This window comes from Corapipo altera, unplaced genomic scaffold (genome assembly GCF_003945725.1).
Source record: "Corapipo altera isolate COAL_440 unplaced genomic scaffold, ASM394572v1 45, whole genome shotgun sequence".
NCBI classification, from domain to species: Eukaryota; Metazoa; Chordata; class Aves; order Passeriformes; family Pipridae; genus Corapipo; species Corapipo altera.
Window position 1 is genome coordinate 10150985 of NW_020884877.1, and position 10063 is coordinate 10161047.

Here is a 10063-nt window from a genome sequence, read left to right on the forward strand (position 1 = left end):
GTGAGAGAAGCGTGTGCATCATGGCACATCAGCCCCAGCACCTCAGAATTCTCTCTAGCTTTGTGCTAAAGCTCAGCATTCAGGATGTCCACTTGCAAGATTACTCCAGCCAAAACATTCTCAGCTATTTCATCACTGGTTGCTCATGCCCTAACTCTACTAATGCTAGCCTTTCCCCAAAGGGCACCTGGCAGGCTACAGTGTGTAGATCATTCCTCGTCTACTGCTTTATTCCAGCTTGTCCCACCTTCTCCCACAATTACTGAGTGCTACGGACATCAGTTCTACGCTGAGCACCTCAACAAGGCTTGCAAACCTCAAGAGCTTGGACCTTGCATCTTCTCTACTGAAAAATCACAGAAAGTTAATTTTGCACAAGAGCTTACAATAAAATATTTTGGGTTTCAGACATATTTTTTGTTCTAATGAACACTTGTTTTTGAGAGTCCTTGGAATGTGATTGCAAGTTTTTATGTCTATATTGTGCCTGGTCAAGTCCTATGACCTTGATATGTCCATAACTCATTTAGCTGAATGTTAAGATTGCCCCAATTTGATGGAGGGCAATCAAATCACACTCTGCAGGAACTGATATAAGAACAAAGATATCATCTGTTTTGTGCATCTTTGCATTGAAAGAGAGCAAACAAGGTGTGTTACCTGATGCCCATTCTGTCTTTTGTGGATTAGAGGTTGAGACACCTCCTTGAGACACAGGGAAAGAGCACTGTGTGTCAGTAGAGTGTTGGGATAAGCACACTCATAGTTGGGATAGTTAATATCCCAGGAGCATCTCTGAAAAGCAGTCCCATGTGACAGCACACACTCTTGGGCATTTGACACAATATTGCGAACTACCAGCGGCAATGATGCAGGTAAACTGGGAGTGATGACAGGAATGGTAGAGGACGGCAATCACCTAAAATGTGGTGAAGTATATTATTAAGAATATCCCCATATACACTTAAAATGCTTAATAAGAGTTTCAGCTGACTGGTTCTGTTCTATAGCTGTAGAGGTTATGCTGTACTGTGATGGGAAAATGATTCTCCATCACGCCCAGCTCACTGTGGAGCAGTTAAAGCACAGACTCAGGTGTGAACTCACTCCAAGAGGTAAAAACAAAGCCGCATTATGTAATAAGATTTAATGATTATTTGAATCTGTTTTTCCATCCCTGTGGATCATTGATTTAACCTTTCTTGTTTTGTTCTAGGGATATTGCTAAAACAAGTAACCATGTTCTCAAATTAATCAGGATCATTTTTTCCATAACCCTGTTAAGAGCATTTTGACTTTATTTTCTCTCTTCAATAAAGGAACACTAACGGAAGCAGTACCTTTTCTAGGAACTGCAAAATGTTGGCAAAATGTTCAGACTGGATGACCACAGAGAACAAATGCATAAGCTGTTCTGTGCATAGCCTGGGGTTCAATCTTTTTTTTCTCTAAGAGGAAAACAAAAGCAGATCTTTTAAAGCCACCACTAAGGAGATTTCTATTTAGAGAATATGCAATAACTCATATTGAGACAAGATTTTAATCTCAGCAAAGCTTTGGATAATCTCCTGGCACCTGTGTTTGCTGCTCTTCCACCCCATTGCACTGCTTAGACTGAGGCCAAAGGCTAGATCCTGAAAGTGTGTTTGTGGCAATGGTCCTGCTTGTGTGAGGGAGAGTCTTAGCACAAGACAGGCAAAGGTTTTGTCAGGATCTGCCCTTGGAAGTGCCACCTATGAGGAAATGACACCAGTGTCATCATATTTTACATTCCTTTGGAGCCTATTATTTTCTTTTACAAGTACTGTGCTAGTTGACATTATTTGTTATGGCAGAAATCATACCCATGCATTATGCTGCCTTGCTTGAGGAAATGGTGCGAAGTATAGGCAACTGTCTCTGGGAAACCAGGAGAAAAGTAATATCTAGGATGATTTTGGAAAGACTTGGGAAAGGTTTATCAGATGTAGATATCAGCTACTGAAGGCTCTACATCAGCCTGTGTGTGCTCTGGAGAGATTTTTATTGTGGTTTCACAACACAAGCAAGCGGGGATGTTTTTGGTACTATGTAGATACCACTGCGGATGCAATGGAGTCTTATTGCTGCTGAGGCCTCTGTATTTGACTAAGATATGAACTCCAGTTAACAAGTGTCATGTTTGTAGGAATTCAGCATCTGCAGCTCAAGGAAAAAGAAAGAAATGTACAAAAAAAAAAAAAAGGGGTTGTGTGTGATAATTTGAGCATGTAGTGAACACTGTTGTAAAAGGAGATAATGTGGCTGGGCATGGGAAAGAAAAGAAAGAAGTCTACATTGATATATCTTACATCGATATATGTATCTTTCATCTCCTTAAAAATGAGCATTATTCATTTTAAAGGGTTAAAAACAACATCAGATTTCTTTCCTTCTTTGATTCTGTGATTCATGTGTCCCATTTTAAAGTCTACACCCTGTGAAGAGGAGTGCATTATCAAGGAAAGAGGCTTGCCAGGGACAGAAGGTAATTTCCCGTAGCAGGTGCGTACAGCAGGTGGTACACAGTGTACCTGCAACGAAAAGGTAGATTTAGGCTAAGATTTTATTTAATATGGAAAACTTATTGCATCCTGAGCCACTACTGGGGATGTGCCAAAAATCGTGTCTGCAGCATGATTTATTACGTGAAAATACCACCGAACTAATCAGTGGAGTTACTAATTAATACAAATCTGCATTTTTGCATAAGCAATTAGTGCAAAGAGAGTGCAATGAAAGAGGAAGTTTGACTCATTTAATCTCAGTGTCTATTCAAGCGGAAAGACCCACTAGGGCAAGGCACTAGGATCTACATTTGGAATTTTTTTCCTTTTGATTAGTTAAAGGAACTAAAAGGTCAAATTATCAATATTTAATTCAAATGGAAATGCATTTGTTCAAGAGGAAAGAAAACACTTTATTTAAACAAGGTAGGACTCTGGGGGTAAATGCCTGGATCAAAAATAATTAGATTTTGCAGTTATAACAGCATCTAAATCCCTTCTGATAAGAATCCTTTTTCCTAATAACAGAGGTGGTTTGACACCAATAGCGAAGACTGCTGACGCTGTTTAAACTGTAGCTCAGGCGGTAGCAGGCCTACCAATACAATTTAGACATTTGCTTTAATGGTACCTACTTCTCTGATTTGGTTTTTTTTAATCAATTTGAATTATATTTTAAATCTATTGTGATTTCATAATTGTGCGCACTTGACTAAAAGAGTAATTTTAAAGGCTGATAATTAAACCTTGGTGGTGATGTATTTTCCATTAACTAAATAGAAGTTTACATTTATAGAATTAAAACAACAGCATTTACCTAACGGGGAAGGCTCAATAAAATTAATACACTGAGTTTTAAGGGGGGAAAGAGCAGAAAAGGCACCTTAATCAGTCGTACCAATTTCGAGCCCAGCCGTACATTGTATCCTAGAGGGATGCTACTAAGTGCGCTGCAAATGCACCCGACACCGAACCGGTACCGGAGCGGCACTTCAAAGCTTTGTTTTCCCGGCGATTCCTGAGCCACGGCAGCTGGAGCAGGCTGGTCACAGCTTGGAGTGATCCTGGCAATGGGGCTGCCCTCTCCTCTCGTCCTATCCTCTCACCGCAGCGTTTGGAAATGGGCGAGCGGGGGAAAACCGCAGGCAAACCCAAGCCGGTCCTTCCCGAGTCCGAAGCCCGCGCAGAAGGGGCCTCCGGCCCCACAGTGCGATGCGGTGGGGTGGGACAGAGGGACAGGGACGGCAGGCAGGGACGTTTTCCCTTATCTTTTTTTTATTCAGGATAACCTTCGGAGTTTGTGTGGGTACCTCTCTGGAGAAGAGGGAGCGGGAAACATGATAGCGAAAGGAGAGAGCCCGAACAGCCCAGGCTACACGGGCAGTAAATCACTCGCTCAATTATAAGCGCGGCTTCCTCTCTCCAATAGCTCTAAGCTATTTGGGGAGGCATCCTTTCCCCGCACTCTCGCAGGTGCAATATGAATCAATTATCTTAATTAAGATAATGCCGCAAACCCAAGAGATTTCATCGTGAGTGGATTTCGCGCCCCGGACAACTGTAAGGCGTTTCCACCTTGCGCTGCTTCCCCCGCAAAAAAAACTCCCCCCCGCCCGGCCGGGACGGGGCTCAGCCCCGGCGGCGTCCCGCGGAGGGGCCGCGCTCGCTGCCACCTCCCGCCACACCGGACCCCAGCCGGGCCCGGGATCTCCTCCTGCCGGGGCCAGGAGGCAGCAGCTGAAGCAGGAGCGGGGGCGGCCGGGCCGGCCGGAGCTTTGTTGGGACGCGTGCGGTTCGCGTGCCGCGCCGCGGGAGGAGGGGGAAGGGGGAGAAGGAGAGGGGAGGGAGACAGGGAGGGAGGAAAGAAAGGAAAAAAAGAGAAGAAAAAGGAAAGAAAAAGAAAAGGAAAGGGGAAAAAATAAAGGGAAAAGAAAAAAGAAATGCAAAAGGAAAAATAAAAAAAAAAAAGGAAAGAAAACGGAAAAGAAAATCAAAGGATTCGGGAGGAAGAATAAGCAGAAGCCGAATTAGAGGCCAGATGGAGAAGGAGGAGTCTGTAGGTCAGGGAGAAAAAAAAAAAAAAAGACACGCTTGGAGCGATAAAATCAAGCGGCTGGGGGAAGAGGAGAGACAGGGAAGGTGGGAAACCGGAGCCATTGAGCCAGGCAAGGGACGGCCCAAGCAGAGAAGGCAGAGTTTGGGAGATCGGTAAGAAAAGCATTGCCGAAGCGGCGGAGCGGCAGAGAGCCCCGGTGCATCCGGAGAGCAGCGCCCGTCCTGTGCCCCGACGGGCCGCACAACAGTGCCTCGTTCCTCTCGGCCTGTCTCCTCCACGGCCACGCGTGTAACCGGCCGAAACGAGTCCCCCACGCCGGGCTTGGCGAATTTAAACCCCTCTATCCGACTGCCTGCCTTTTTATTTGTCTCTCTACTCATCTGTCTATCGACAACGTGTTGATTTTATTTTGCTCCCAGGGAAAATGACTCCGTTGGCCGTACTCAAAAGCACACGAGCATCCCAAAGCTCTCACCGCTCCCCGAGACCCAGCTTTCTACCAGTGCCATCCTCCCGGTACTTTTCTCTAGTGTTTCCCCAGCGTCCCACAATCCCGGGAGTATTCCCACTCAGTACCATTTAAAGACGGGTGACATTTTCCAGCAGCCGAGACAGGGATGGACCAGACCCATCCCTCTCCCGCGCCCTCCAAACCTGTTTGTACCTCACCGCTTCCAAAACGCGTCCCCACCCCAGCCGCTCCCCGTTAACGGGGTCGCGTTCTCGAGGGAGCAGCCGTCCCGGCGGGAGGCCCGGGCCAGCCGCCCCGGGCACAGGCATCCTCCCGGATCCCGACCCCGGGACCCCTCTATGGTCAGAGAAGGCTCGCCACGGGCAGGGGCTGCCCTTCGGTGGGACGGCTCTTCCCTCCCCGCCATGCCTCAGGGAAGGGCCGCAGCCGCCGATAACCCGAGGGCACCCCGCTCCAGCCCCGCTCTCCCGACCCGGCGATACACTCCACTCTGCTGGCCCTCGTTTCCCACGGAGAACCGGCCAGCTTGGAAATAACAAACCGCAGCCGGTTGCCCTCTGTATTTGATTACTTCCTCGGAGTCCCTTCCTGCCGCCCCGCCAGCCCTGGGCTATGTAGGTCACCAACAGGAGAAAAACATTTTAAAAATAACCCGACCTGGAAAAATATCTTCTGAAACCTTCTCCTTGGGGTGGAATTATTTGTTTCTCATTTAAAGCCTCAAGAGGTGAAAATTATTTTTATTGATTAAATATCCAGATAACGCGCGCCGGTAGCAAAGCTATCGTGCGAGGGGGTATCTCCCCCCTTAAAGTGCATCTCTGAGATTTGTTCAGCGTTTGCAAACTCCACCGAGGCGTTTAAAGACTTTAAAGCCACCACTCTTGGCGTCTTTCTTCCAAACTTCCCGTTGACCGGTGCATTCCCGTCGAAAAGCCGGGGAAAGCAAACCGGAGCTTGGTCCACGGGTGGGCACAGCAATCACGGGACGTCCGTTTTCCCCATCACCGGAGAAATCCGGGCACGGGGGTTAACTGGGGGTCTGTGGCTGCGAGGGAGCGGCAACGACTGGGACGGGGAGTCTCAGAGGCGCCCGTTAGGAGATGCTGAGGGCAGGCGTCGGGGACCCAGAACAATAGGAACAATGCGGCTCCGCGGGCCGGCGGCCCCTGGGTGGCGGGTGCGGTGCGGTGCGGAGCGGTGCGGTGCCACCCCGGTATCGCCGGCGGGTCCCGCGCGGTGACAGATGGCGCGGCCCGGCAGGTCACCGGGGGCGTGGCGGCTCCGCGGGCGGGCGCGGGCCCGCATACAAATCAGGGGCGTCACGTGGGGGGGGCGCCGCCGCCGCCGCCGCCGCCTGACGTGGGCGGCCATATGGCGCGTGCCACCGGGCGGGGCGGGGCGCGGGGCGGGGCGGTGGCGGCCGCCGCGGTACCCGGGTCCCGGTGCCGGCCCCCCGCCGCGCATCCTCGGCCCCGCTATATAACGGGGGGAGCCCGGCGCTGCGCAACCTCGGGGAAAAAAAAAAAACCCACCACACACACGAGCGGCGCCCTCGCACGGAGAGCTGTGCCGGGGTTATGAGACCGTCACCGCGAAGGAGAGGCTGAGCAACGGAGGTAACGGGAACCCGGGTTTTCGCCCCCCGCGGGAAAGGGGTTGGCGGCGACTGCCGGGGTGGGAGAGGGCCCTGCGAGGTCGAGGCGGACGGGATCTGCCTCTGCCGAAACGGCTTCGGTTTTTTATTGTCGCTTGCGATTGTTGCTGCCGGTGTGTGCGGGCACACCTGTATCCATCCCTACACGCACACATACATAAGTGTATACACATATATGGGTAAATGTGTATGTGCGCCCGTACACACATATAAATATATATGTGTGCGTGAATTTATACAGGAGCATATTACATGTGTTAATGTGCTTCCACCTATGCTGCTGCCTCCGAACTTCCAGCTCCCTTTCCTCCTCCGAGCGCGGTCGCCACGGTCCCACCGCAGGTTTGCGCCTCGGCGGGCGGGCGGCATTGTTTCTTCACGGTGTGCCCGATGCTACCGGTGAATGGTCGCAATTCCACACGAAATGTCCCCGTGGAAAGGGGGGGACGATGCCCGTCTGCAACGGAGGGGACGACGGAGACGGGAAACTGGGGCCAGTCTCGCACCTGTTACCACGGGTGGGGGCCGCGGGAACCCAGCGACAGTTCTGTGGCAGAAGGCGGGACCGGGGAGCAGGTGCTCGGCGCCCGCTGGGGCGGCACAAGCCCCGCGCAAGGAGGCGGCAAGGGGGAGCCGCGGAGAGCGGCGGGGACAAGCGTCACGGGTGGCCATCCGTCCCTGCGGGTGTGTGTGCGTGTGTCCGCCTTTCCCCCTGTCCTATTCCGTGAGAGTGTTTGACTTTTTTACCAAAACAAAACAAACCAACCCAATCTACGCTTGGTCCGCTCGCTTCGTGCCGCCCGAGCTACCTCCCTCACGCATAATCTGTTTATATTCCCCGCTAATATCGGCGAGTTACATAATAGCATTTGAACATATGTGAACTTAATTATAAGACAGGACCGCGGAGACAATTAAAAGTTTGCCCTGGCACGGTGGGGAATCTAAACTTCCCTCGGGAGGGGGCGGGGGGAGCGGAGCGGTGGGTCCGAGAGGATTCTCCCCGCGGGTGACCGGTCGGGGCCACGAGCGCTGCTCTGGGTGCTGACAAGTCTCTTTTCTGTCTCCTCCGCGATGCAGAGGCTCACCATGACCAAGTCGTACAGCGAGAGTGGGCTGATGGGTGAGCCCCAGCCGCAGGGCCCCCCGAGCTGGACGGACGAGTGCCTCAGCTCCCAGGACGAGGAGCACGAGGTGGACAAGAAGGAGGAGGATCTGGAGGGTCTACACGCCGAGGCTGAGGAGGACTCGCTGCGGAACGGTGAGGAGGAGGACGAGGAGGACGACTTGGATGAAGAGGAGGAGGAGGAAGAGGAGGAGGAAGACGACGACCAGAAGCCCAAGAGGCGGGGCCCCAAGAAGAAGAAGATGACCAAGGCACGCATGGAGCGATTCAAGCTGCGGCGCATGAAGGCCAATGCCCGGGAGCGCAACCGCATGCACGGGCTGAACGCGGCCCTGGACAACCTGCGCAAGGTGGTGCCCTGCTACTCCAAGACGCAGAAGCTCTCCAAGATCGAGACTCTGCGCCTGGCCAAGAACTACATCTGGGCACTCTCTGAGATCCTGCGCTCGGGCAAGAGCCCGGACCTGGTCTCCTTCGTGCAGACCCTCTGCAAGGGCCTGTCGCAGCCCACCACCAACCTGGTGGCCGGCTGCCTGCAGCTCAACCCGCGGACTTTCCTCCCCGAGCAGAGCCAGGAGGTGCCGCCGCACGTGGCGGCGGCGGCGGGCGCGCCCTTCCCGGCGCATCCCTACCCGTACCAGTCTCCGGGCCTGCCCAGCCCTCCCTACGGCACCATGGACAGCTCCCACCTCTTCCACCTCAAGCCGCCGCACGCCTACGGCGCCGCGCTGGAGCCCTTCTTCGAGAGCGGGCTGGCGGAGGGCGCCAGCCCCGCCTTCGACGGGCCGCTCAGCCCGCCCCTCAGCGTGAACGGCAACTTCTCCTTCAAGCACGAGCCGGCCGCCGACTTCGACAAGAGCTACGCCTTCTCCATGCACTACCCCGCCGCCGCCGCCGCGCTGGCCGCCGCGCCCGCCCACGCCGCCATCTTCCCGCCCGCCGCCTCCCGCTGCGAGATCCCGGTGGACGGGCTGGCGCCCTACGAGGGCCACCCGCACCACGAGCGCGTCCTCAGCGCCCAGCTCAACGCCATCTTCCACGACTGAGCCTCCCCGCGCCGAGCGAGGGCAGGGGGAGCGCCGAGCCCTGCCGCCCGACACCGCCTTGTTTACAGGGGGCAGCTCGGCGGGTCCCGCCGCCGCCTCCGGGGCCGCCGCGTTCCCCCCCCCCCCCCCCCCCCGCTCACCCGCTGTCTTTGCTTCCGCTCCTCCGAGCGACGCTGTAAATTGGGGTAGGGGCATTGGGATCGCGTCAATTACCTGATCGGAATAACAAAATCACAAGCAATAATTAGGATCTATGCAATTTTTAAACTAGCGATGGGCCAATTACAAAATATATATGAAATCTATATTTTTCAACCAACGTTTTACTACTTGTTACCTTTCCCATGCTGAATTATTTTGTTGTGATTTTGTACAGAATTTTTAATGACTTTTTATAACGTGAATTTCCTATTTTAAACCATGCAGCTTCATCAATTTTTATACATATTGGAAAGGTAGAATTATATCTAATTTATACAAAATGATTTAACTAATTTAAACCAGCAGAAAAGTGCTTAGAGAAGTTATGTTGCCTTAGCACTTCTTTCCTTTTCAAATAGATGAAGAAGAAAAAAAATGCACAATCCGGGCAATTTCTTTCCCATGCAAGTCTCTTCTTTTTTCTTTCTTTATTTCTTTTTCCTTTTCCCCATACAATAAGAACCAGATCCCCTAGGTCTTGAGAAGATATAAGAACGATAGACTTATTTTCTATCAGAACATATCAATTCAACACATTACTTGCACAAACTTGTATATAAAGATTATAAGCAAATGCCAACACCCTTTTTAAATCGAAAGCTGCTTGACTATCACATACAATTTGCACTGTTTCTTTTTAGTCTTTGAACCCCTTGGCATTCCGTGGTTTTGGTTGTTGTTTTTTTTTCTTTTCTTTTTTTTTTTTTTCTGTTGGGTTTTTTTTCAAGATAACTTGAAGATGTTAATGTTTCCAGGCGATATAAATGCATGATTTTATACATGTTCACACAATCCGTGGTTGTCATATGCTCATTTTATAAATCGGAACCGAAATCTAATCAGGTTGTTAAAGTCGGGCTATATACCTATTGTAGTCGATTAGTACGGTAGCTTGAAACAAATTCAAACCATTTAATCCGTAATTAGAACAATAGCTATTGCATGTACAATGCAGTCCAGAATAAGTGCTGTTTGAAATG

The 10063-nt window shown here is 51.4% G+C and overlaps 1 protein-coding gene across 2 annotated transcripts; it reads left to right on the plus strand.

The window, feature by feature from the left end:
• Positions 1-6543: 6543 nt before the first annotated feature.
• NEUROD1 (neuronal differentiation 1) lies at positions 6544-8971 on the plus strand. 2 transcript variants are annotated; one of them, XM_027637498.1, is made up of 2 exons: positions 6544-6672; positions 7791-8971. In XM_027637498.1, the coding sequence occupies exon 2, from the start codon at positions 7800-7802 to the stop codon at positions 8880-8882; it is 1083 nt and encodes a 360-aa protein (XP_027493299.1). In that variant the 5' UTR covers positions 6544-6672; positions 7791-7799; the 3' UTR covers positions 8883-8971. The 2 variants fall into 2 exon arrangements, with proteins under 2 accessions (XP_027493299.1, XP_027493298.1); XM_027637497.1 differs by lacking the exon at positions 6544-6672 and having other exon boundaries at positions 7785-8971.
• The last annotated feature ends 1092 nt before the right edge of the window (positions 8972-10063 follow it).